Source organism: Idiotropiscis lumnitzeri, chromosome 8 (genome assembly GCF_059441095.1).
Source record: "Idiotropiscis lumnitzeri isolate Australia: NSW breed Sydney's pygmy pipehorse chromosome 8, RoL_Ilum_1.0, whole genome shotgun sequence".
Lineage (NCBI taxonomy): Eukaryota > Metazoa > Chordata > Actinopteri > Syngnathiformes > Syngnathidae > Idiotropiscis > Idiotropiscis lumnitzeri.
Window position 1 is genome coordinate 18,221,843 of NC_142398.1, and position 27,328 is coordinate 18,249,170.

At 40.6% G+C, this 27,328-nt stretch overlaps 1 protein-coding gene across 2 annotated transcripts; it reads right to left on the reverse strand.

Annotated features, from left to right (window-relative positions):
* Positions 1-21: 21 nt before the first annotated feature.
* Positions 22-26,229, reverse strand: adcy9a (adenylate cyclase 9a). Of its 2 annotated transcripts, XM_088303066.1 has the most exons (12): positions 25,138-26,229; positions 22,615-25,046; positions 12,281-12,471; positions 11,322-11,429; positions 10,950-11,224; positions 10,182-10,284; positions 9,058-9,275; positions 8,049-8,208; positions 7,161-7,303; positions 6,860-6,889; positions 5,455-5,737; positions 22-5,327 (listed from the first exon to the last, which is right to left on the reverse strand). In XM_088303066.1, the coding sequence occupies exons 2-12, from the start codon at positions 24,506-24,508 to the stop codon at positions 4,326-4,328; spliced, it is 4,407 nt and encodes a 1,468-aa protein (XP_088159192.1). In that variant the 5' UTR covers positions 24,509-25,046; positions 25,138-26,229; the 3' UTR covers positions 22-4,325. The 2 variants fall into 2 exon arrangements, with proteins under 2 accessions (XP_088159192.1, XP_088159193.1); XM_088303067.1 differs by having other exon boundaries at positions 22,615-26,229.
* Positions 26,230-27,328: the final 1,099 nt, after the last annotated feature.

Sequence of the window (27,328 nt, forward strand, 5' to 3'; positions counted from 1 at the left end):
AAGCTCATAAAACTCAGGCAGTTAGCCAATTGGCCAAACAGTTTTATACACACTCTAAGGTCACATGAAAAAAAAAAAAAAAACAGTTTTTGGGATAATCATAAAACACTTGAAAACAAATTTGCAATGCTCGTAATTGACAAACATCTTGATATGGTTCACAACAATTTAGTCTGCTTGCAGGTTTATTTCGATCATACTGAAAAATAAAGAGTAATGAAAATCATAACATTCACACTCAAATAGGCACGCATTGCATCAGTTGTGAGAATAGGCATCTCTTTTTCATAGTTTTATGGCAGAAATCGAACACATGCTCATGTATAAAAATAATCACGTGACAAAATGATTGCATATGTACAAACATTGAGTGCTTTGTGCAAAATGTGTACAGATAATGATGATGTGTTGATATAGGATAATGTGCACAAAACATCCATAATACATCTCATGAGCATTAAACCAACATATGAAGGAAAAAGCATTGTTGTCCAACAGATCTAATTTTTTGCCCCAGTGTATTAAAAAAAACCCTACTGAATTTAAGGGTTAATTATTCACATTCATTTGACAGATTGAGATTGTGTTGTTGCATTGGTTTGTGCTGGCAAAATGCTGATTTTTGCATGTTCCTTATTTTGCTGGCCCAACAAAAAGTGATGGTTTATTGGTGTGTTCAATGCAACAAGTGTTTTTTTTTTGTTTGTTTTTTTGGAGGAAGGGAGGTGATGGCGGGGATTAAACAAAGGCCACTTTACTTTTTCCACAAAACAGCTCTTGCAATACACGCTATTAATCAATAATGTCCTTTAAATGAGGCAAAACTGGGGGATGTGACCTCTGTGTTGCAATGTTTGCTGAGTTATTCAATACATTCTCTCATTCAAAGCATTTATCAAATGAGCGACGCTGAAATGAACACAGGGGAGGGCAAAATCCAATTAAACCCATTTTGTATCTAGCAAGGTGTCAAGATGCTGAAGATTCGCTTTGTAATTATCCCGCCCCATATTTGCTCGTGACCTAATAGTAACACCTTTACAGCCATAAAATAAAGCAGAAAAATGTAGAGAGAGTAAAAAAAGACAGCAACTTCTATTGGAGGGGTCATTCCAACTTGCTCTCTTGTTTTCTGTCCTGAAATGTAATTACACTTTATTACATATAACAGATTTACCAACTATCTGATAATATTTGAAAAGCATTTTTTTTTAAACAGGCTTCTTCACGAAAACTCAAGAAACCTGTTGCAGCACTGTATCTGTAATTAAACTGATGCCCTGTAAGATGATATTCTCATTTTGCTTGATCGCAGTATCGAAGGGCTAAAAGTTGACCGTGAGAAAATAAGTAGATGAGGCTTCCAACCTATAAAGCACTTTGTGTGACTCGAACTATTGCATCTCCTCCTCAATGAGGTGACACTGATGTAGCCTATATAGTATTTTGTTCAGAAGGCACTAGTAGTACAGTTTGGAGGGCGCATGGGCAAAGGTACTGAATAAAATGAATTATCTGAAAATTTTTAAATAATTTATATTGATGACAAGCAGTGATTTAAATGATTATTTCCGGATTAACTTGCTTCCACTCAATTGTTATTATGCAAGTTAAATACACAAAATTAATTTCTGTATTTTTCTTGAAGATACATTTGCATGGAATTAAAAGCATAACTATTTTTGGGGAGGGTGCATTTGTTGTAACCCCTATTTGGCGTCGACAACGACTGTCAGACACCATGGATGTAATGACCCTCTTTATCAATGCCTGCTATTGCCCAATGCGCTGCAATCAGTTGAACAGTGGCCCTGTGGCAGATTGATTTCCTTTTGTGCCTCGTTTCTGCGATTATATCTGCATTATTGACTTGGAGGAAAACTCTCTCACGCATAAAAGAAAACAAGTGCTTCATTTGATAACAGATGCCATCGCGGTAACCGAGGCAGGCAGTTAATGCAGGGTGAAAAAAAAAATGGTAAAACCCCTCAATTATCACAAGAAATGTAGATACATTTTGCACAAAAAGCAAGTTTCCCCTCTGAACATACAACCATCTATTGTCAGCATTCGAGCAAACATTCAGAAAAGCAAGCTCCTCACAAACGCACTCATACCTTTAGGCACCACAAAACAATCAACTCATTTTAGGCTATGACGCACCTAAAGATCACACGATTAAAGTGGCACAATATGAAGTCGATTGATACAGTAGAGGCCCCCCCGAGCCCCAATCAAAAGGCTGTGTCCCACACGATAACAACAATCGCACAGAATAACAAAAGAGAAAACACTTGAAATATTGAATAAATATAACAGGCGAACTGACCGTGTTATTCCCCCCCCCCCTTCTAAGGCAATAAATGACTGTTCTGTGCTTTGATTGGCCAATGTGAACAATCGTTGTCTACACAGTGATTGTCCCTCACTTGATGTACTTACGAGGTTTGGATTGGATTAGAGTGGAGTCGTAAGTAGTGATGGGAAAATGAAGCTTCAAATTGGCTTCATGAACCAGTTGTTGTATTTCTGTGTCCTCAAGATGGCACTGTTGGTTTAAATAAAGGGTTTAAAAAATGGCAAGTCTGTCTGCTTACAGCTCAATGTTGAACAGAGAGTGCCATCTACAGGAGTCCACAAAAACTACAACTGGTTCATGAAGCAGATTTGAAGCTTCATTTACCCATCACTACTTACGACTCCACTCCAATCCAATCCAAACCTTTCCAATAAAATGCACTTTTGTTAGCACGAGCAGATAACTGTTTAATGTTCACCGCATACACTTGATGCAATTTGTTATAATTCAGATTTCTTTTTCAAATTTAGTCAGCTTGCAAATAAGTGGAGTTTGTTGTGTGACAGTTACCTTTCGACATCAATTAAACTTGAAATGAACCATTTTACAGGCCAAAAAAAAGGGAAGTATTTCATGCCCATATGAAAGCTCGTGGGTCACAGTATCAAGTCGAGTTAAAGTGCCTTCCTGCCATTTGTGACGATCTCCCTTTTTGCCCTCATTTAAATGTTACAAGATTTTATTTTGTGCTTTTGATTTTTCTTTGTGAGAGCAAATACATTTCGATTGAGCTATTTCACTTCTAAAAACAAGTGGTCGAGGAAAAAAAAAACATTGTGCAAGACCTGTGCTTAAATGGGAAGTCAACCCAAAAATGTTCTTTACAATATGTTTTATGGACCTACGCTAGTCTAAACGCAGCATTGTGTTTGTCTAATATGAGTTAGGCAGCAAAATCCACACATTTTTAGCCATCTCCGGGGGCGGCCATTTTGTCACTTTGTCGATTGAAAGTGACCGACGTCACAGTCGCTCAGTGCTCACGTAAATATATTAATCACGGCTCACCTGTTTTGAAGATGAGCCATGATTGGTTTTTACCCTGAGCAACTGTTATGTCATTTTCAGTTGACAGTCAGTGACAAAATGGCCGCCGACTGAGATGTGCAAAAACGGGTGGATTTTCCTCTTTAACTCATATTCCACAAATGAAATATCAATCAGAATGTCGTGTTTCGACCAGTGGGGCTCCATACAACATATTATTGTAAATAATTTTTTGGGGGGTTGACGTCCCCTTTAAATGCGCATTTCCAACATCATCAAATCTATGCAGTCTGTTCATAACATATTCTCTTCAAACGTGAGCACAAGTGAATACTGTATAAAGCCCTCATGTCAAAGTAGAATACATCGAAAAAGTTAACACTGCTTCATGTAATTCCCTCATTCTTCTCGTAGCTCCCTGCTCAGCCTGTAATGCTGCATTGGCACCTATTATTATGACTCTAAAATCATTTTCCCTTAAGAAAGCTTGAGATCAAGTTAGAATGATATGGCACAACTATCGCTATTTTTTTTTGCACTGAAAATAAAAGTGTCGTGTAAGAAACCACAGAGTGTCCGGCAGTCTACATGTTATGTGCTAAAAACACACACAAAGATTGTTAAAACTTTGTTCGGTATTCATATTTGTTCTGTTCTAGTCCTGAAGGCACTTAATAACAATGTGAATAAAAAAAAAAAAAGAAAAAAAAAAATAATACCAAGAAAATATGGTTTTGCCCCTTTTGCCCGTCATCTTTCTTCTCGACTGTGCTCAACACAGGTTCAGTCTACTGCAACATTAAATTCCATTTAATGTACGTAGCGATTTTTCCTCTTTTACCTCAACCCTTTTCCTCTTCTTCATGACTTGCCAAGAGGAACGGACATATTGCCTGGACCGGCAACCAGCCCTGGAGTGATAGCAGCTGGGGGAAGCAGCGGGACAAAAAAAAAAAATTGGGATGGGAGATTAGGAGGATCAGAGGCGGGCGTAAAACTCCTCATTGAGTCTTGTTAGCTCATCTGCGTCCTCGCCGATATACTCCCCACTTGACTGCATCTGAGGCTCCACTTGCGCACCTTCTGAGGCTACAGGGTCAGAGGTGGTGCGAAAGAAGTGATGGTCTTTGGTGGATGATTCCCCAACTTGGTGTGAAGGGTCCCTATAGCCTTCCTTTCCTGCTTCTGCGGATGAAACCGAGATGGTCTTGGGTCTTACTGCGCATGGTAAGTGTGGTGGATGTATGGACGGAGCGGAGGGAGGCTGGGGGACTGTTGCCTGGGCAACCGCTGCTATAGCGTATGTCAGTGATGGCTCTGGCGAGGGTCCGACTCTGGCAGGGAGCTCCTGTTGATCTTGGCACATACACTCCCCTTTATTAGGGAACAAAAAGGTCCTCATTTGGCCTTTTCCCTTCACATTCACAGTACCTCTATAGTCAAACTCCAAACCCATGGCGCTGAGCACAGCGTGGCTTTCTTCGCTCACCTGCACCCGACACTCCACACCAGTGGAGTCCATGCGGCTGGCAATGTTGACCGTGTCTCCCCAGATGTCGTAAAGCAGCTTAGTGGTGCCGATCACCCCCGCCGTCAGAGGCCCGTGGTTGAATCCGATGCGGAGCTTAAAACCGAAGCCCAGCAAGTTCTTATTGAAGTCATCCAGTACGCCCATCATCTCCAGGGCAAAGTTAAAGAGCGCCCTCAGGTGAGCGTGCGGGGAATCCTCTTCATTCTCCGCCAGTTGCTGGACATTCAGGCCAGATGCCGCCATGTAGGTGGCGCCGATTGTCTTGATTTTTTCCACGCTCTTGAATTCGGGTTTTCGGAGGAGTTCGTCAAAATCTCCGATGAGCTCATTGAGGACACGGTAGCACTCTTTCCCTCCCTCGTAGCTCTCCTCATAGAACTCGCTGAAGTTTACAATACTGGCAAAGATCACGCCCACGCTGTCATGGTTTTTGGAGTAGCTCTGTGTTACCTGGGGACAATTAAACTAAGTATCAGGAGTTTGTACTTCCAAGTGTTATGTTATGGACTTTAAAAAAAGAGCGATAAAACAATCAGTCAACGTGCAAACATTTTTGTGTGACATTTTGGACAAAAACCTTAAGATGGTCAGCAACATGGATGGGGATTATGTTGCCAAGTAACCACTCCGCCTGGTCCCGCATCGTCTGAATCTTGGAGCGGTGCTTGTCAGCCTCCACGTTGCCATGGTAATGCAAACGGTAGCTGACCTCAAACTCACGGTTTAGAAACCACACAAGGAGAAGAAGCAGGAAGAAGGCAAGAACCGCTTCAGGCACCAAAAGGTCATGAGGGCTTAGAAGAGTGTCATGGTCGGATTGTGAGGTCGACCCAACATTTCGTGATATGGAGACGTTCGATCTGAGGGGCAAAATACATGGAAATCATATACACGTCATCAACATGGATAAAGTTTGTAAGAAGACTTGCGAGGAGTAAAGGAGGAATTAAATATAGACCCACAGAGCACAATTTATTGATCGTATTTCCCGAACTATAAGGCGCCCCTGCATATAAGCTGCTTTTATGGAAAAAAAAAAGAAAACAGATTGTTAAAACAGTGCCTTTTAACACGGCAACAACTAATCAAAACAGAACAGACCCAAGATGAAAAAAATAAATAAATAAATCGAGATTTATATAGCGTATTTTCTGAACTATAGAGCGCCCCTACCGGTGAAAGAAAAATCCACAGAAAAGCCGCACTATTGTATTAGCCGCATCGTTCAAAATCTAGGAAAAAAGTAGCGGCTTATTGTCCGGAAAATACGGTTGTATAAAATCCAATTTAATATCAAGTCCCACATATGTTCTTTGTGACACTTTTAAATGCTATAAGGTAGTGATGGGTAAATGAAGCTTCAAATGTGCTTCATGAACCAGTTGTAGTATTTTTGGACTCCTGTAGATGGCACTCTCTGTTCAACATTGGACTGAAAGAACACTGACTTGCCATTTTTTAAACCCTTTAAACCAACAGTGCCATCTAGAGGACACAAAAATATAACACCTGGTTCATGAAGCAAATTTGAAGCTTCATTTTCCCCATCACTACTATAAGGTACTGATTTAGGAAGCATTTTATAATAGTTAATTGTCAAAACTAAAAAACAAAGAGTGAGGATTTCTTTTTGTTTGTCATATCATCTTCATGAGCATTTTATAGATCATCATCACTGATCCCCCCCCCTACTCTTGTGAAAAGACAGAAACACAAAAATCTCAAGTGTCACATAACACCAATAGGGACGTGTTGGGTAGATCAACAGTGCAGGCTCTATGTGTCATTACCAATACAAGTGACATTTAGCAGCAATTACTGCTGGCGCACCGGGAGCGTGATAAGGCTCGAGGGCTTGAGCAGAATAATAAGACAGCTGAAAGCTACAGTTATAAAAACGGTAAAAAGCAAGCCATGGCGCCTGTTGACCCTGGAAATGTCACTCGTCCATCAGACACCTCTGTTCCCATGGAGACACTCACCCATGAACTGGTAAGTTGTTATTACTGGAGCTGTAAGAGACAAAGAGTTGTCAATCAGAAATGCAGTCATGTAACCCTCACACGTTGTTTGTCTAAATAAACTAGGACACTAATAATACAATATAGAATTATAATAATATAATATAAGAACATAATATAAGATTAGGAGAAAAACTGTTAAGACTTCAAGAAAGAAACATTCTATGCTTTTATATCAAAACTCACAAAAAATAAATGAGCAGAAATGATAGCGTGATAGGTGTGATCCAATTGTCACAAGCATACAAGTTTGCAGCTGTACCTGTGCGAGGGGCTGTAAAGCAACAGCAACATGGCCATCCCAGAAGCAGTGGCCAAGACCGAACGCATCCAAAAGCTGAGTTGACAGAAGTTGCAATACTGGATGATGGCGATGATTGTGGCACAGCACAAGAACATTGTCAGCTAGAGGAAGAGAGGAAGGGGGGGGGCAAGGAATTCAACGTCAACGACGAGTAACCTCTTGAAAGAGCTCCCAGGTTCAGCGTTTACTACGGCAAATCGTTTTCTATTAGTTATGAGTTGTAGTCGACTGACATTCATTAGAATTTCTGCCAAATCTGTTGTGGTGCGTGTGACTCGAGGTGAAAAAGCAAACAGGCGGCTTACTGCTGATTGGCTGCTTCCCACTGCACAAGGAAACAATCAGATGGTGCAGTGGGCGGGCCAATCTGCTTCTGCAGGCAGGGCCACCAGCACAGCAGAGAGAGGGAGAGAAGTGTGCTGCAGCGAACCAAAATGAGCCATCTTTTAATTAATCGGCCTTGAAAATAAAAAAAATAAAATAAATAAAAATAAGGCCGGCCGATAATCGGTCTATCACTAGTCACTATACTATAAAGTCTACACTCCCCAAAAACGCCTCTTCCCATTTTGGAATTCTTGTCATTATTTAAATTCTGACGTGTTACATATTTTGTGTAACTCAGGTTGCTGTAAAATGTTGGTCACGTGCCTTAAGTGTCTGTGTTATGTGAACTTACACACCGACAACACTAAGTGAGGGGGTGTCGCCGCGGTATTTTGGATTTTGTGGAGGTGATCACTGCATTTGCATTTTGGTGGTGATTGGACGCCGTTTTATACATCGCGAGATATATTACCTCTCTTTCCTCCCTGCTGTGATGCTTTTTAGATCACCCTGGTTTACCTGAAGAGGTAGCTGAACACCGGAGGTCAGGTGGGACAAGACGGAAACGGCCGGTAGAGAGACCAACACGGCGCCGATCATGTGACGAGCAGCCCAGCCAGATACCACCAGCAGCAAGGAGCGGGTACAGTTCATCACTTCCTCCAGATAGAAGGCCATGCTACAGGAGAGGAAACGCGATTGTCAGGCTCATCCACAGAAAAGGTAGAATATTTGTTGAGGATAAAAACAAACCTTTTGGTAAAGACTGTTTGAAGCTAAGATTTTACTAAACTCAAAACCCACCTCTTTAAGATCGCATACTCACTCTGACAGAACCACATCATTTTGATTATTCTTCTCTATTTTATTTATTTATTTTTGTATTTATTTATTTATTTATTTGATTGATTATTATTATTACTATTTTATTTTATTATATTTTTTTCTTACTTTGAGCAGTTTGCTTTTAATTGCTTTTATTGATGTGCAGTGCATTATTATTATAATTATAATTATTATTATTGTTATTGTTATTATTATTATTATTAAATTGTCCCTAGGTATGAGTGTGAGCGCGGTGGTTGTTTGTCTTTGTGTGGCCTGCCATTGGCTGGCAAACAGTTGCAAATTGATGTGAATACACGTAAAGGACATTTAATAATTTTTGCCATTTACTGAAACCCAGGCGGCTGACATTGAGAAAAGTTCTTAATATTCATGAAATTAGCATTGCAATACAGCAGATGTCGAGCCCAAATGACTGATCTTGCACGCTAGCAGTGATTCACCCCGTCACTCACAAATGCTTTACGTTGATGGTGGAGGCTGGTGTTGAGCAAATAACTGACTGATGAATATATCAAAGTGTTTATATTCTCTCCAACATTCTTAAAAAAGAAGTAGCCCATTATTCGTGACTTATTTTTAGAACAGCCCCGCAAGCTGCTTATGAGGTCCTTGGGGACAACCCGGTACCTGCGGGCATCTCGTCGTTGACCCCTGATCGACTGCATTTAAGTGAGCTTACCGTATTGAGAGAACCAAGGAGGCCAGCTCCAACAAGCCAGCCAGGGAGGCCACAGCAAGTGATGCAGAAGATGGGGGACCGGCAGTGGCTGAGCTCACCAGCGGGGGAAGGAAACAGGCCAGGGTGAGGGCCAAGAAGACAAAACAGCTCAGAAGAACGTCAAGGAAAGAGCTGAACGTGCAGCTGGCAAAGGTCTGTTCTTGGACCTGATTTTTCACCTAAGGGAGAAGAGTGAGACAAGTGAATAATAGCTTAACTCTGAAAGCCTCATTGCATCAATCATCACATTTGCTTCCGTTCTGTATATCACCTTTATGAATATTGAAATACTTTGTTTATAAAACATATCTGTCTTCAAGTATGTTAGCTGAAAATTACTTGTAATTCAAAACACTCAGATCTCAAATCATCTTTTCCCATTGAAATGAATGCAAATTGCATTAATGTGTACCAGCCAATCTCCAATTTTTTTAAGCAAATATTCTATTATACTATGCTTCATAAATTGAATATGTTACTATGTTATTAAACTGTAATAACATAATTAAATAGAATGTAAAGAATTGAACTGTGCATTATGATTTAATGCTGCAATTCAATTCCATGTGCTGTGCCCACTTTGGCCACCAGGAGGCAGTACCGCAGAATCCACTTCGACTATAACTGAGAGTGACCCAAATGCTATATTTGTCCTTTTCACAGATGACAAAGAATATAAGCGTATACGTAATACGTTGTTAAATATACGTTGCTGATAGGTTTCTGAAACTGCAACAGTCGAAGCTAACCACGAACACTTAAATTTAGTTTTTTATACGTTTTAGCATTAAGCTTGTGAACAAAACATGTATGATGAGCTATTTTTTTTTTCTTTAACAGTTTGATTATTGCTAAACATTAGTGGCACACTTTTTACGTGGTGATAATTACTGAAATATTCTGAATGTTGGAGTAAACGTATAAGCATCAGGTTTAAAAGCTACATATGTTGTTTCAGGTGCCAATTTAAAAAAAAAAGGGAAAACTTGCATGAGGAGACGATATTTAATAGTGACACAATTTCACAGCTTTTCTCCATGTCTCGGAAAATGATGCGTGTGATGTGTGATGTGATGTGTTTGCACCTCGTCCTTGTAGCTGCTGCGATAGGCTGTCTCCAGGGGTCGGTCGAGAAAGTTGAGGCTGAGCTTGTTGATGGGTGGTTTGAAAAAATAATCCTTCATCAGACTGGAAACAGGAGAGAAATACCAACTAGGTTGTGTATATATCCGAGACAACACCACCAAAATTATTTAAAACACAAAATGTAATTACCACCTATCATGTAATTAGCATAGTGAATAATACGGTTAGCTTAAAAAAAAAAAAAAAAGAGGTTTATTGATTTTAATCGATTTTCCATTTCATAGACATCGAAAATCAATCAAAGTGAATCGAAAATCGAATCGGGCCCAAGTGTATCAAATCAAATCGATTTTGGAATAGTAATATGTTTGCAATTGGATATTTCTTTCATGAAAAGTGTGCCTGCTACCGGGTAGCACGGCAAGAAATAAGATCACTTCTTCCTAGTGATGGGAAAATGAAGCTTCAAAATGTTACATGAACCAGTTGTTGTATTTTTTGACTCCTCTAGATGGCACTGTTGGTTTTAATAAAGAATTTAAAAAATGTCAAGAGAGTGCCATCTAACAGTAGACCAAAAATACTACAACTGGTTCATGAAGCAGATTTCAAGCTTCATTTACCCATCACTTCTCCAAGCCTGACCTTATTTTCCTAAAGTTACACTATTAGAAGCGCAGAATACTGACATTGATTAAGAACATTCCACCATGCAATTTAAGTCATGCCACGCTGGCATCGACGGTTGAGAAATTCCACTTGCTCACCTGTCCTCTCTGATCACATCGACAAAGTGGGCGTCGCTCTTTTCTCGAAAGTTCTTGGCACGCAGCTGAATAAGAGCAGAGTGCTCCATGCCTGTACTCGGTGGTCCAGCGCCAACCGTCATGGCAACGCTGGCTCCGGTCATTGTGCTTGTGCTAGTCTTCTTCTCTTTCTCTTGGAGCATGTCGCACAAAGAGCTCTGACTTGCCCTCACCGGATCATCCAATGGGGGGCTCAGGAGGCCGTTGGCCGTCCTGAGACTGTTACCAGGAAGGAACTGGAGACAGACGACAAAGACATGGGCATGATAGTCTTGAAGGAGTGACGGATACATTCACTGTTGCAGATATAGCGGGTTTGTGCGAGTGCGGCACCTTAGCGCTGCTAATCTTGCGCTCATCCTGGCAGCCGTTTAGCACAGTCCCTTCATCACCCTGTTCTGCCACTGAAGACGCGACCTCAAGGTGGGAAGCGCACGGTTGCTGGAGAAGAGAAAAAGTTAACGTCATGTGAATGATTCGGCTTCATGACTGTTTACTTTTGGTCAGTGTTGGTCATAAGGACATGTCGTATTTAGGGCTGTCAAAATTAAAGCGTTAACTCAGGATTAATTAAAAAAAAAAATTAACACCATTAAATATTTTAACTGAGTTAACTCAGTGTTTTATTTACTTCAAAAATTAATTTGTATATCATGCAAAGCCAAATTCAAACACTGTACAATATTGTCTGTACATCTTTAGCACATCATCTCAGAACAAAACAAGTTCGCACTGGGCCTTCCAAATTACAAACATTTGGCACATTGTTGAGATCGGTGTGGGCAAACTACGGCCCGGGGGCCCCATGCGGCCCGTTTAACGTTTTAATCCGGCCCGCCCAACTTGAAAAAAATTTAATGAATAAACCTTGTTAATGTTTTATTATCTAAATAGTGTGGGTTTTCATAGACATATATATATTGTTGTCATGATTTTGTTCACGTTCATTTAAAATTGAATGTATTTTTTTTCTCCAATGAGGTGTGGTTACCAAAACACTCCATTCATCTCCTCTGTCAAATTTTAGAACCCATTGTGGCCTGCCAATCAAAAATTTTGCCCACCCCTGCTTTAGATGTTAACTGGTACCTAGCAGTTGTGGAAAAGGTATACTTTCATTTCAATATAATTAGGGGTGAATAAAAATATGAATTCTTAAATGCATTGCAATACTCGCACTTGCAATTTCATATCAATTTAGCAAACTTGAATCGATCCACCTCCTAGCCAGTGAATGGTATTGATGAAATGAACACATTTCTACAATTTTTTTTTTTTTTATTGTGACCTACCCCAGTCTTGTCTGGTGGTTGGTTCGGCAACAGAAGTTCAGCAGCTTGGACACCCCCGTGGATGATTTCAGGAGCACGGCACTGTGTCCCGGCGGGCACGCTCATCCCGACAAAGTCACTTCCCAGCTGAGAACAACCACAATGCTCATCGTGTCCGAACTTCCTTCCTGAGATCAGGTAAGTGTTCAACCCTGGGGAGATTCAGCAAGAAACAAAAAAATTATTTCACGTAATTTGACATGAAAGACTACAGGTACTGTATTGGAATCCTTTGATGCAACATTTGTGGTTCTAGTGTATACTTAAACCCTCAAACCAGGCGTGACAAGCATGTGGTAATGCAACACTGCTTGTTTCCCCAACTCTGTTTACACATCATCCCACAGCTCACGTTCACACCACTGGAGGACCAACAAGGGAATACGCAAACAGCGGATTAGAGCCGTATCAGCCTGTCCAAATACACGCTACCAGCCCAACTCGATGGCCTTTGGGCTCAAACATCTCAATGTGATGCATGTTGGCATGCGGGAATTCACATGATTTTCAGCTGATCTATATCAGCTGAGAAAGATTGGATTTGGAAAGGGAACATTGATCTTGCCAAATGGAACAGTAAGAGCTTGATATTACACAATGTAACCATTTTTTTTAGTACCGCTATTGTAAGAGTGGCAATAACCGAGCCACACACACAATCTGCGAGTCGGCACTCACAGCACTAAGTGGGCGGCGCTTTTCAAACCAAAAAGTTGTATTCGAAGGAAGGAAGAAAAGAGCTTTTGTGCTCATTAAGAAAAATGGACTGAGATGTGAAAACATTTTTTGGCGTTAATGGCCGACAGCGGAGGTGGTGTGACTCGAGTCATGTGACTTGGACTTGAAGTTGCTGATTTTCACTTGACGCTTACTTGGCAAGCAGACTCAACTTCAATTTGACCTGAAGTCATGTGTACGTTTAAAAATCACTTTTTTTTATATAGCGTGCCTTTGGACATTTGATTATTTTCTGCAAAATGTATAGTGTGCACTTCACTTGATTCCTTTTTACTTTTTAACCCAAACAAAAATTTGTATTATTTTCCGGACTATAAGCCACTACTTTTTTCCTAGATTTTGAACCATGCGGCTCATACAACAGTGCAGCTTTTCTGTGGATTTTTCTTTCACCAGTAGGGGGCGCTCTATAGTTGGAAAAAATACGCAAAATAAATCTCGATTTTTTTTTTCTCTTGGCTTTGTTCTGTTTTAATTAGCAAAGTTGTTGCCGTGTTAAAAGGAACTGTTTCAACATGTACCTTTATGTGCATTCACAGTACAAAATCGTTCTGTACATGCAGTAAATAACTTTTTTTTTTCAACATAGAAAATTGCGGCTTATAGCCTGGTGCGGCTTGTATGTCGTTTTTCTTTTTTTGTTGTTGTTGTTTGTTTTTGGTTTTTTAAATTTTATTATTATTATTTTTTATTATTTTTTTCCTTTTTTTTTCCAGAAAGAGGCTTATATACATTATATTTCCCCGTTGTAAATCTAATAATTGTAGTCAAATGAAACATATTTGATTAAGAGTCGGCCTGTTTAAATGTGAGAAACGTTCTGTGGATCCACATGTGGTAGCATGTGCGTCAGTCTGATGCTGAGTGGGTGTGCTCATGGAACCATTTGTGTACTAGAGTATATTTGCTACATTTTTACTATAACAAACAAGGTGAAAGAAAATGTGTTTGCATGTGTGTGTTGGTTTGAGTGTGTGGTTAGTCACGACGCATCACATTTTCTAGATAGCATCATGACCATTTAGAAAAAAATCATTCAAGCCATATTATATTGATATTGTGTAAACTGGTGCTATTTTGCAAACACACGCTCACAGCAAAATAAACGTTTGATTGCAGAACCAATGCAGAGCGTGACGTACTTTTACCTCAGTTGTTTGTCCTGCTTATTTGTCCTCCGAAGTAAAATTTGTCCTGATGCGTGACTAAAGTCATTTTATCGTCGACAGCAAGTCGAGTCGACCGGGCAGACATTCTCCGGCTTTGAGGCCTTTTCTCACACTTTACTTTTAAATGTTTTTAAAGATTTTGGTTAATGTGTTTAAATTGTGTTCACTCATTCTCTGCCAACCCAGGTAAAATAAATGCAATTTTTGGCACCTATATCCGTCAATGGCAGTGAATGGGTTAATATAATTATTTATGAATTTTTTTGTAAGATATTTTTTTATTTTTCTTTGTGTTGCTTCAGATTGTGTGCGTAAACAGAAGGGTTGTGTCTTTATTGGTGTAAAAGACATCGAGTTGCCGTGTGCATGAAATGTGCTATATAAATAAACCTGCCTTGCCTCGCCTTGCCATGAAACATGTCAATTCATAAGACAGTTATGCACTTAAACTTGTAAAAGTGTTGTGATCACTATCCGATGTTCAGAAATACACAATAACACCCAAGATTCAATTTGTTACATTTCATCAAGTACATTTTGGTTTGAGTTGTATTTACTCGAGTAGTTTTGATATAGCGTACTTTTTACTTTTAATTAATGTATCATGTATCAAATAATACTTCTACTCCATTGCATAAATCTGCATTCAGTTTGCTAATTTAAAATCAATCTATTTATTTATTTTATTACTTCCAGTCACATGACTGCATAGAGTATTTGTCGGCTCGCCAAAATGACAAAGAGTGGCTGATGAAAAAGTTTTTTTTTTTATATTTTAAAGATTTTTGCCATTATTGTTTTAATTACAGTTACATTGTGAGACAATTTGCACATAAATAAATAAATTATTCTTTTTGCGCTGATGAAAAAAATTAACATTGGAAGATAGTGACAATAATTACTCAAGTAATTATTTGGAGGACTACTTTTTACTTTTACTTGAGTCCTATTATTGTAAAGTAACATTTTTCTTACGTGAGCACAAATGTTGGCTATTCTACCAGATTTTCACAGTGATGAGGAGAAGCCTGCATCTTTTGATCTTTACCCTTCGAGTCTTTAATCTTTACTTCTCCGATTAATCTTTGCCTCTCTGCGGACGTATAACTCTCTCGGAATTTTTTAATACAAAATAAGAGGTTATTTTCAAAGCAAGGCGCTTATAATCACACAAAAACTTATGATATGAAGTCAAAGCAATACAAAAGAAAAGTGTAAAAGCCATGACTTAAGTTGTTTTGTTGTGTATGCAAAGTGGGATATCGCACGCGGACTAAGATGACTAGACAAAAGACACCCATCTTCAGGAAATATGCATCATCTGCCTGTCTCACTAAATAAATGTCATTTTCTAACCCACACGTGCACGCACATACACACAGACGGACAAAACTGACATTTCCTTTTATGACTCATTTCAAGGAGAGCAATATTGCACCATTACACCCCCCCCCACACTTATTAAAAAATGATCTTTCATGCACACACACGCACACACACTGACGTTCATAAAACGCTATCTTGAATGACTGAAGAAATGAATGAATGAAGAAAAGAATGAATGGAGGGGGAAGCATAACTGTGCCGTGAAATTCCACATGCACACCCGAAGATCATAAACACCATGGACACGCACCTCAGAAAAACACTATTCTATCGCACACGCTCTAACTTCTGACTAGCATCCGTGCACATATCGCACTTGCACTGAAACAAATTGGAAATGAGAAATGTGTTGTTGTTTGAGTTCATATTTGAGCTTGAGCCGCTGAGGCGGACAAAATTTGTCAAATTTGGAATTGCATTCCATATAATCGAGTATGGAAAGTGGCGGGAACTTCTTCAGCATCCAAATTTGTTTGGAAATATACTGTTTATGCAGTGCCTTGCCATATGTTCAAGGTCAAAATAGCACTTTCCTTTGGCCATTTTCGGCCTCCACGCGTCTCGTTTAAGTCGGCCGGTGTGTAAAAGTAGAAAATGACTGCAAAACATTTGGGAACATATTGATGATATCCTATGCAACTTTCATTCCTTGAACTAGCACAACTGAATCGTGTTTGTCCCTGCTAGCATCTGTCTATCCATTCGGATACACAGCAAAGGCAATTTTCTGGGACAGAAGGCGCACCTGTATATAAGCCGCAGCAGCCCTTTTTGAAAAAAATAAATAAATAAATAAATACAAGCCGCACCCAGGCTATAAGCCGCCGTTTTCTATGTTGAAAAAATGAGTTGTTTTCTGCATGTACAGAACGATTTTGTACTGTGAATGCACATAAAAGGTACATAAATTGTTAAAACAGTGCCTTTTAACACGGCAACAACTTTTCTAATTAAAACCGAACAGACGCAAAAGAAAAAAAAACTACATTTATTTAGCGTATTTTCTGGACTATAGAGCCGGTAAAAGAAAAATCCACAGAAAAGCCGCATCGTTGTATTAGCCGCATGGTTCAAAATTTAGGAAAAGTCGAAGCTTATAGTCCGGAAAATATGGTATTTGTCCATCCACCTACAACATAATACAAACTCCTTTCTATTAAAAGGACTTTGACCAGCAATACTGACTCCGGATGGAAAAAGAATTCAGCTTGTTCTTCCTATCTGTCTAGAGTAAGATAAATGCATAGCCCTTGATTTAAAAAGATTATTGTGAAGGTTCAAGCAACAAAGTGTATTTAAAAAAAAAAAAAACAAACAAAAAAAAACAACTGTTGTTGCAAATTAAGGAACACGCAATTCATGGCTAAACTCTCTGACTGCGCTCACCAAAGTTTTTGTCATTCTTTACTTTCCTCTTGCTGCCTGGAACCGAGAGTAAACAGCACCGAGACCAAAAATAGATTTCAACTTGCTTTCTTTCTTCACAGACTTGGCCTTACAATCGTCCAACTTTACCTTATCTACTGTATCGCGCTAACCTTCATCCCCAGAAAACTCTCTGTTGTCTTGCCAAGCTGACATCCATCATCACCTCGCACGGCCTATCTTTATATTAGTGCCGGAGCTACACTCTCATTTTTCATGTCTTCCTTTAAAGTTAACCCTTCTCCCTTAGGTCTTGTTTTTTCAACTCCCCTCCCTTTCCTACCCGCCAGTTTTCTGCCCAGTCGGTGGCAGGTCTTGAGAACAGGGGCTTGTGCAATACCAGATCCATATTTGGACACGCCGATGGAACCGTGGGATGAGACTCTCACATGATACTCCTTCAAATACCCTTCCATTCCTCTTTTTGATTTTCTTTCAGTGCAGATGGTTCAGTGAGATCTCCCTCTCCTTCGGACCTCCCATATACCATGTGAATAAATTTCCAAAGAGTCAGTAAGGAGCGAATTAAAAGACATCATCTCCCCAAAAGACGATTCAACAAGATTTGATTTATGATTCGATTTATCGATTTTGAAATGGGATGAATTGATTTGATTCAGTTTGGGTCAGTGGGATTACGATTTGATTCAATCTGGTAAGGCTGTGGCTTTTGTCATGTTTACTGATGTGCAACATGTACGGTAAAAGCTCTGCAGATCCCAAACTATCCAAGTTAATTCAATTCAAAGAAACAACCAATTATCAGCAACGTCACCCGTATTACATCTGGTCCACGTTTCTCATAAAAAGACGATTCGATCCCTTACGCTTCATTGAGGATCTTTGTCATTCTTGGTGGTAATGAGGCAACGGCTGTGACTTAACGCTTTTCTTTTTCCAATGATGCTACTTTTTGAATGTATTTTAAAATGTCAAGACCCCCAATTTGAGAACCACAGCCATATAATGAGAGATATTTTTTTATTCCCTCCCTATATTTTAAAATCATTTAATTCAAGGTATGTTCCGGGCTATAAGACGCACCGCACCCACATATAAGCCGCCGCAACGCTATGTTGGAAAACGAAAGAAAAACAGATATACAAGGCGCACCAGGCTATAAGCCACAGTTTTCTATGTTGAAAAAAATTACTTGTTTACTGCATGTACAGAATGATAGTGACGGGAAAATGAAGCTTCAAGATGTTTCATGAACCAGTTGTTGGATTTTTTGACTCCTCTAGACACTGTTGGTTTAAATAAAGGATTTAAAAAATGGCAAGTCAGTGTGCTTTCATCCCAATGTTGAACAGAGAGCGTCATCTACAGGAGTGCAAAAATACTACAACTGCTTCATGAAGCATATTTGAAGCTTCATTTTCCCATCACTACAGAATGATTTTGTACTGTGAATGCACATAAAGGTACAGAAGCAGATTGTTAAAACAGTGCCTTTCAACATGGAAACAACTTTGCTAATTAAAACAGAAAAGACCCAAGAGAGGGGAAAATAAATCTATAAATAAAAATAATTGAAAAAAAGAAATAAATAAAAATAAATGAAAAAACAAAAAATATATCAAGATTTATTTAGCGTATTTTTTTTAAGCATAGAGCGCCCCTACCGGTGGAAGAAAACCCCACAGAAAAGCTGCACCGTCATATTAGCCGCACGGTTCAAAATCTAGGAAAAAAGTAGCGTCTTATCGTCCGGAAAATATACGGTATTTAATTTATTTATTTTTTTGTTAAGGTACAGTCAGTAACTTGTACGGATTATCTATTGAAAAAGAATGCCTGGAAACAGATTTCAAAATGGACTTTGGTCGGAGCTGCGATCGAATACACAAACACTCTCACTTTTATATCAACAGTTGGCAGCGATCAAAGACATCAAAACGTCCAAGGAATGACAACACTCGGACGTAGCGTGTGGTGTCTTGAGAGATGTGGTGACACACGCCATCGACGTCACGCTCATAAACACACACATACACACAGCTGTTCAATGCACGTAAGTGATACACTTCACAATAAGAGCCTCTCGTGTTCTGCGGCAGAAGGGCAGCGCTCGAGTGAGAAATGACCAACTTTGCCATTTCTCCTGAGGTACTTCGCCAGGAAAGGTCTAGTAATCCTGCAAACACGCATGAGAATTCTCTGAAATTATGGCAACTCCTTGTGAACGTCTAATGCAACTGTCTCGGATGAGACATAAAGTGTCCTCTCAAGACACGAGGAGAAAGAAAAAAAACTCCCCGAGCTCCCCTAACATAGACTATGGGAACTCCATGAGAAAAGGTCATGACCAGAAGATATGCAACTTGTTCTCCCTTTCTTCCTCCCTCTGGTTCGTTCTAATGACTCAGTCGTCTGTCTTTCCACAGAACACAGCAGATTATTAACACCCATCTTTGTCTAATACTCTTCAGAATCCCTTCCCTGACATGTTTTGGTCAACCAATTTTAACGACCACGAAAACAGGTGGTCTAGGGGTCGCCATAACTATAAGAAACAAGAATCTGCTTTTTACAAAAACGTTAAATAACTATTTTAAACTGTTCTTTCAAGGCTACCGCAAAACAACAAGCACAATTCACTTTGGGGTATTTTTCCAACCCATTTCGACAAACCCGACAGACAGTCGTCATGGCTCGAGTGTAAAGGTACCACCCCATTCATCATCGGAAAAATGAGCATGTCTGATTTCATGATCGGATGTACGATGCGCAGCCGGTGAAAATGTTGACATAATACAACCTCTAAAATGAACCATAGCTCAATAAATAAATAAATAAATAAATAAATAAAACACCTGTCTAGTGCAACTTAAGCGAGTCATTTTATCGTGCCTTGCAAATTCCAGAGCACAACCTCATCATTTACAGATTTTTGCAGTACTGAAAGCAGAATAAGGGCAATTATAAACACAACTGCATTCATTTTTCCCCGATACAAGTGACACAACCATTTTAATATTACTATATTTCTCTTACAAGGACTGTGTAAACGAGTGGAAGGGAAACTCATCAATTAATAAACAAGCTTGTGGTGACTTTACATACATTATTCAGAGTGAACATTTAACACAACATCACTCAAGTACAATGCAATATGTGCGTTCAGTGTAAAGTATATTAGTGATGGGTAAATGAAGCTTCAAATCTGCTTCATGAACCAGTTGTAGTATTTTTGGACTCCTGTAGATGGCACTCTCTGTTCAACATTGCCCTGAAATCACACTGACTTGGCATTTTTTAAACCCTTTATTTAAACCAACAGTGCCATCTGGAGGACACAAAAATACAACAACTGGTTCATGAGGCAAATTTGAAGCTTCATTTTCCCATCATTATGGTATATGCCAGTCATTCCCAATCTGTGGCACGTCGGTCAAATCTCACGCCGACTCAGTGACAATGTCATAACCAAGCTTAGAGTGTAAGAAACAGAATGTTGTTTGAAGGTCTATAATTTACCGTAACATAAAGTGTGTGTGTCTCATTGACACTCTGATAAATTGGCAAGACAGAGACTACTTAGTCTTATTTGGCAGTCATGAGTCTCAGTGAACAAATATGACATGCAGGGTTCCGCACGGGTCCATTCTCGGACCACTTCTGTTTAATATCTACATGCTGCCACTTGTTCAGATGATGGCGCATCACGACAACTCTTATCACACTTGTGCAGTTGGCACGCAAATTTGCTTTTCAGCATTATCACATGACTCTAAGCCCTTACTTTATATTACATCAGACTGTAAGATCACACGGTCATTGAAAAACATTATTAGACCACCTTGTTTTCTTGAATTTCTTATTCAATGTAATATCGTGTACCACTGAATTTGTATCCTGTTATTAACAGCAGCAGCACTTAAATTCAGCTATTATGAGCCATTTTCATTGTTTTATTCTATTTTGCCAAACAAATGTACGTTTTTTTTTTCCATTAATGTGGATTGTCGTACAAATAATAGATCCTACTATTACACAAATCCACTTTTGAGCTAACGTCTAAAACAAATTATTTGGAAAGGTAGGCAATTTCAGAAGTGAAGGAGTTAACGGGAATGAAATATTACAAGCAGAAGGGAGGACTGGCCTCGTTACAATTGAAGCTGTATCCATCCATCTCCAGTACTTTGTCACTTGCTATTGCATATTTAGGTGACACGTTTGAGGTAGCACAGACTAACCTGCTGGAGGGGCATGGACTTCCCGCTATAAAAGGTACGGTACACAAAAATGGACCTATGTGGGCACTAAAGCACATGCGGGCATGCACCTGTTTACACGAGCGAATAAATATAAAATGCTTTGTGTGTGTACAATTAATCTGTGTGCATATCCATGAAAATTTTTTTTTTTTTTATCAAAAATGTTCATTTTCTGCCTGTGATTCATGTCATTTGTTCGCATCTGCAGTTTCCTTTTAACATACAATTGAATAAAAAGAACAGGCTTATGTAGAATAAGAGGAATAAGAAACGAGATACGCAAGTCAGCAAAGCCACAATGGGAGAAAAAACAACAAGTATGACTTCATCATACACATTTTCTTTTAATATAGATTGATGGATGCCGCATTGTTGTGAAAACACACACACACACACACACACACACGCATGTGTAAGATCTATCAACATTATCCATCCATTCATCCATTTTTTTAAGAGCACTCTGTGAGCTGATTCTTATCCAAGCTGACTAATGACAGCTGTCAGTTTTGGACTTGTGATGAAAAAATATATTTTTACTGTATTACACTATTGTAATGCTTGCCTCCTTACGTCAATAACATCGTCTGGAAGAACATTACATTTTTTTTTCTTTTTTACATTTTTGGGGCCTGTCACTGTACAGTTCTGGCATATTTAAAAAGATCTATATTTCAGAGGACTATTTTTTTTTTAAATGCACTGTCAACAATAATGACAATAATACCAATGTGAACATACACATTGTAATCATTCTTTCACTTTTATCATAACTGCAGACTAATAGGCAGTACGAATTGCCGACAAAAATACAGATTTCCCAAACAGCCATTCTGACCTTGGACAACCAGGTCAAAGAGGACATTGTGAAGGAGATAAAAGAAATCTCATTTAACTCGACAACCACAGATGGTATGTCGTTGTATGTGTGAGTCATTTGTTTATTTCGAGTTTTATTTACCGTATTTTCTGAACTATATAGCGCCCCCTACTGGTGAAAGAAAAAATCTGCAGAAAAGCCACACCCTTGTACTAGCAGCATGGTTCAAAATCTAGGGAAAAAAGTAGCAGCTTGTACATTGGAAAATAAGGTAAATTAATTTTTTTTTCTTTAGCCACGACACTAATTCCACCAACGTAATCCAGAACGAGCCTATTACGGGTGCTCCAATCGCTTGATCTCATCATCATGATTGCTTGCTGATCTGGTGAACAAACTAGTCAGATAACAAACTTCAATGCGGTAAAGACCCGACTCAACCCTTGGACCAAGGTTCAAATGAGACAATTAGATATTAAACCCTCATCCTTTGAAAGTGTATCCCAAGTAAATAAGAGGTAAACATTTACTCACCCTTCAGTTTCTCCACCACACTCTCTCCGGCTCGCTCCACCACTTGTCCATCCTCCCGCTGGTAACGATCATCCAGGAACTGAGCAGTGGCTTCCGACAGATGGACCTTTCCTGCCACGCCGAGCTGCTCCATCAAATTGGCCAAATTGACATCATTCGACCAGACGTCAAACTTGAAACGCTTCATTCCGAGAATCCCGCACAGAACAGTGCCGGTATGAACGCCAACACGCATACTGACAGTCTCGCATGTCTCCTGGCAAAATTGTTCGATGGCCTGGATCATACCGAGACCCATCTCCACACAGCAGTAGGCATGGTCGGGTCTTGGGTCAGGGCAACCTGCGACGCAGTAATAGCAATCACCCAGTGTGCTGATCTTCTCGCAACAGGTTAGTTCACAGAGGCTGTCAAAGCGCCCGAAGAGATCGTTGAGAAGACCGACTAAGGCTGGCGCGGATTTATTGGCAGACATTTTAGTGAAGCCCACAATGTCGGCAAAAAGGATGCTAACAGGTTCCATACGTTTCATGTTGAAAGGTCGAAAGATGATCTGCCCTCGTGGGATGGAGGTCTTCTTGCGTTTGTGGTTGTTATGTGGGTAGTTCTTGGGACTTGTGGAATTTTGCGATGGCGAAGCTCCACCAACACCTCCTCCAGTGCCCACGGAAACAGCTGAGGCAGAGCAGGTACCAGAAGAATAACGCTTGCTACAGTTCTCACTCCCGCCGCCCTCGTCGTCACCCTGCTTCATTAGCTCGTCTGCGACACGTCGAGGCATGACCGAGTGGATCATACGCTCCTTCAAGGCTTTCTCTACCCCAAGGTCCTTTCCATGCATGATCGCCTGGCCCACTTTGAGGAAGGTGCTGCGGGAGCGCACCTCTGACATAATGAACAAGTGGATACCGATGACGTGGACACACAAGTGGAGCAGCGCTTTGGCTGGACCTAACCATTGGAGAGTTTCCGTTTCCCACTTGGAGCTGGAACTCCCCAAATGTGCCCCCCGTTCAGTCGAATCATAGCTTTTGTGAAGCAGTGGCAGCCACCCTAATGCCTCAAATAATATCGAATATAAAAACCCCAGCATCACGGAGGCATACAGACGCACATGGAGAACGCTGTATAACAACAAGAGGACCTCGATACACAAAGAAAATGTAGCCACTGGGGAGATACAAGGGGATAGATGCAAGTCTGGAAAATGGTACGAAGCATTTGCATGGTGAACCCACTCCAGCTCCGTGTAGCCGGCAGTCTGAATCTGTGGGGCCAAAGTGATGGCGAAGGTGACTGCAATGAGGAGCAACGACGTTTGGTTGTACAGTTGTGTGTAGTAATGCGTTAAGGTGAACAAGAAGAGGAGAGCTAGGAGGACCAAAAAGGAGGCGGTGGGGGCTAGGAACGTCATGGGGTGGCAGCGGTCGCTATTGACGCTAAAGTAAATGGCCCAGAGCACAGATGCCACCGCCAGGTAAAACAGGACATATCGAAAACGCCGCTGAGTCTGAGGAAAGCACCTCTCTTGGCACGCCTCTTCCAGGATGGGGGAGTCAAACTTGGGGTCCCAGAATTGGGCAGCAGAGCGCTCAAACAGTGGTGGTGCCTTCCTGTTCGCCCTTGTTGCGGAGGTCGTAGCCAGTCTGGAGTCTGCCGAGCTGCAGCTGGAGGAAATACTGTATTTGTGGAGGTTAGGGTTCATTTTATTTCTGTCCTCATTGCCTCTGGCTCCTCCGACACTGGTGGCAGGCCGAAGCGGCTCATGCTGTTGCACGTGTGGCGTCAGCGTACTGTTAGTAATCCGTACGGTCACATCACCATCCCTGTTGGAATTGCAGCTCACTTCTGTGGCGTGCATGAGAAGCTGCCGATGTTGTTGCAGCGTGGCCATATTGAGGCGGGAAAGGAGTGGAGTTAAATATTAATAGCTTTGGATGGTGCTCAGGCAATTAGATGTGTTGCGTGGGCGCTGCGTGTTCACATGTGGCACTCTTGGGTGGGAAGGACAGGGAGGGGCGGGGAAGGAGGGGGGGGGGGGCACAACGGTGTTTTCGCTGGAATAATCACACATACAGTGCTGAGCATGAGTCACAGACGTCTTTGCTCCGCACACAGAACCTGAAACACTCACTCGCACCGTTCCAGTTTATGGAGCTGCTCATGATGAGACCCTGGATTTGCGGCACCACTCACATTACAAGCATCACTCGGCATCTGTTTCAGACCAAGTTCCTCCACGGCAGAAAAACAGTCACTAATCAGTGCGTCTCCAACATTGATAATCCATGGCTTCGTTGCAAAAGCGCATCCAGATGTAGGCTGTCAACAGTTGGTGATGTGTACAAAACTTAACTTTCACTCCGTCCAGTAGCCTCTTAAAAACTCCACCTCTGTAGCAGCCTGACGAAAAGTTGGGAAAATGTGACGTGCTGTAAAGATTCCAAAATAAATTCAAAAATAATTAGTCCAACCTTCTAAATATAAAACAATAGGTTTTGTTTCTGAATCAGGCAACTTTACCTTCTGCATTCCTTCTCAAGCAGCGTGTCGAACAATTGAATTTCCGTGCATTCATTCCTTCCATCTTTAGTCTTATAAATCTTCTTGACAGCGAGATTTCGGAGCCCAATCCATGACCAGAATCCAGCTCGTATACGAGGCCTGGCAGACAGGCAGGCCTATTCCCACAGATCCAGCCCCGTCCTTTCCTGAACTCCCGCTCCGGATCTCCTCCGTGTATCCCCCCCCCTCTACCTTCCAAAGCGGGTTGGGAGAGGAATGTGCTATCCCGAGAGCGTAATCCGAAAAGAGAAGCACAGAAAAATACCAACCACTGGCCCAAATTAGCGTCGCTTTGCCTCAGCTGGGAGTGACTGCAACTTGTTGCGCGCAGTTGGCAAAACATACAAGATACGAGGAACAGCCTGGGTCGAGGCGGCTCTATAAATAGTGATGATCAAAGCTCTGCGATAGTAACAACACAACGCAGGATTTAACATTTGAACACTTTTCTCCGTATATCCAGCGGCGTTGAATTCCAGAGAGGTGTGGTTAGGGTAAAAATGTACTATAAATTCGAGTCGTGCAAAAACGTCAGCCTCAGAGCCCATCCAGAAAAAAAAAAAGTTTTTTCCCCAGGCCGAATTTCCTGCGTTTAGAGAGGGGACCCAGTGAGAACTGCAGTTATTTGAAGCTCGATTTCCTCCCTTCACATCCCCCTGGGCGAAGAAGAAGTGAAAAATCCCCAGAGCAAACAGGAGGAAACCCTCGCGCGTATCCTTGTGAAAACGATCCAAAAGCAGCCAAGTACAGAAAGCAGACTTCTTATCGGAACCAACTCCTCGGAGTCGAGATGGCACTAGTTTGTGTGCATGTGTGTGTCCGTCTAACACGCTTTGGAGTGCTCGCCCAGGCGTGCGTGTGTCCTCTTCAGTGAGCCGCTTGTCACCTCCCTTTTTTTTCTTTTTTCTTTTTTTTTTACAACCCTCTCGCTGGGGCTAAAACGAAAACGCGGGTTTTATCTATCCGGGCAAGACACTCTCGTGGCTGCTTTGCGTGTTATCCGGGCGTACGGAACATCCACACGCCTGAAGCTGCCACCATCTTCGCTGTGACGGCTCGGAAATCCTCCCCCAGCTGTTGTGGCGGTGTGGGATGGTGGGACCAGCCTGTCAAGCACGACGTGATAACCAAACAATACCTTTTCCGGTAAAAAGCAACCCACCTAAAACGCATCTAATAATCACCCTAAATCAGGGTTGTCCAATATATATATATATATAAATATATATATATATATATATATATATATATATATATATATATATATATATATATATATAGTTCTTTTTTTTGTATAGGACACACAATGTAACTCAAATATTCAGTGAAGTGCAAAGAATTGACTTGAATACAGCAAGGTAGCATTGAGGAAAACCTCCTATTTAGCGTTTGTTTTTGCCAACACACGTTTGTCATCTTGTTTAGTGAACGTTTGAAGCTAAGGGGGAAGGGAAACTTTGTACACTTAAGTATTTCACGATTTGCATCCAGTAGCTACATTGAAAAAAATGCTGTGTCAAATGTGTGTGTTTCGAGTTTTGTGTAAAGACATATATGGCTTGAAGTGTTCGCGCCAATACTAAAAAGGGAAATGTATACCTTTATTTTGAAAACCAAACTCACTATTTCCGTTTTGTCCCTGTTGGCCTCCATGTGGCTTGACACTGTTGGAGATGGGTGGGTTTCCACAATGGGTGTCCGTTCAAGTCACATGTTATTGACTGCCTTAACTTAACCAAAGGAGGAGCTCCCACCACTCAACTTTTACTCTCTTGCTCTGTTTTTCCACAATTCGAAGAGGTGGTAAGAAAGCATACACTATGTACATTCAATATATATATTCCTCATCTATCTATCTATCTATCTATCTATCTATCTATCTATCTATCTATCTATCTATCTATCTATCTATCTATCTATCTATCTATCTATCTATCTATCTATCTATCTATCTATCTATCTATCGTCATGATACATTTAGTACTTTTTACTACTTCTGAAACATTTTTTTTACTTAATGCAGATATTTGTTTTAATTTAATCTCTCCATTGTTTCCATGGACTTCATAACATATAGAAACTCTTCCAGGTTCGAATCCTGAAATGTCTTTGTGCTAAAGAGCGCAAGAGTGTTGTGACACATTTATGA

Excerpts from the sequence above, each read along its gene's own strand:
- adcy9a (XM_088303066.1), bottom strand. The coding sequence starts at position 24,508 with ATGGCCACGCTGCAACAACATCGGCAGCTTCTCATGCACGCCACAGAA. Across the intron at positions 12,472-22,614 it reads TGTGGTGGAGAAACTGAAGG|GGTTGAACACTTACCTGATC; the intron begins GTGAGTAAATGT and ends GAATCTCCCCAG. Across the intron at positions 6,890-7,160 it reads CTTTACAGCCCCTCGCACAG|CTCCAGTAATAACAACTTAC; the intron begins GTACAGCTGCAA and ends TGTCTCTTACAG.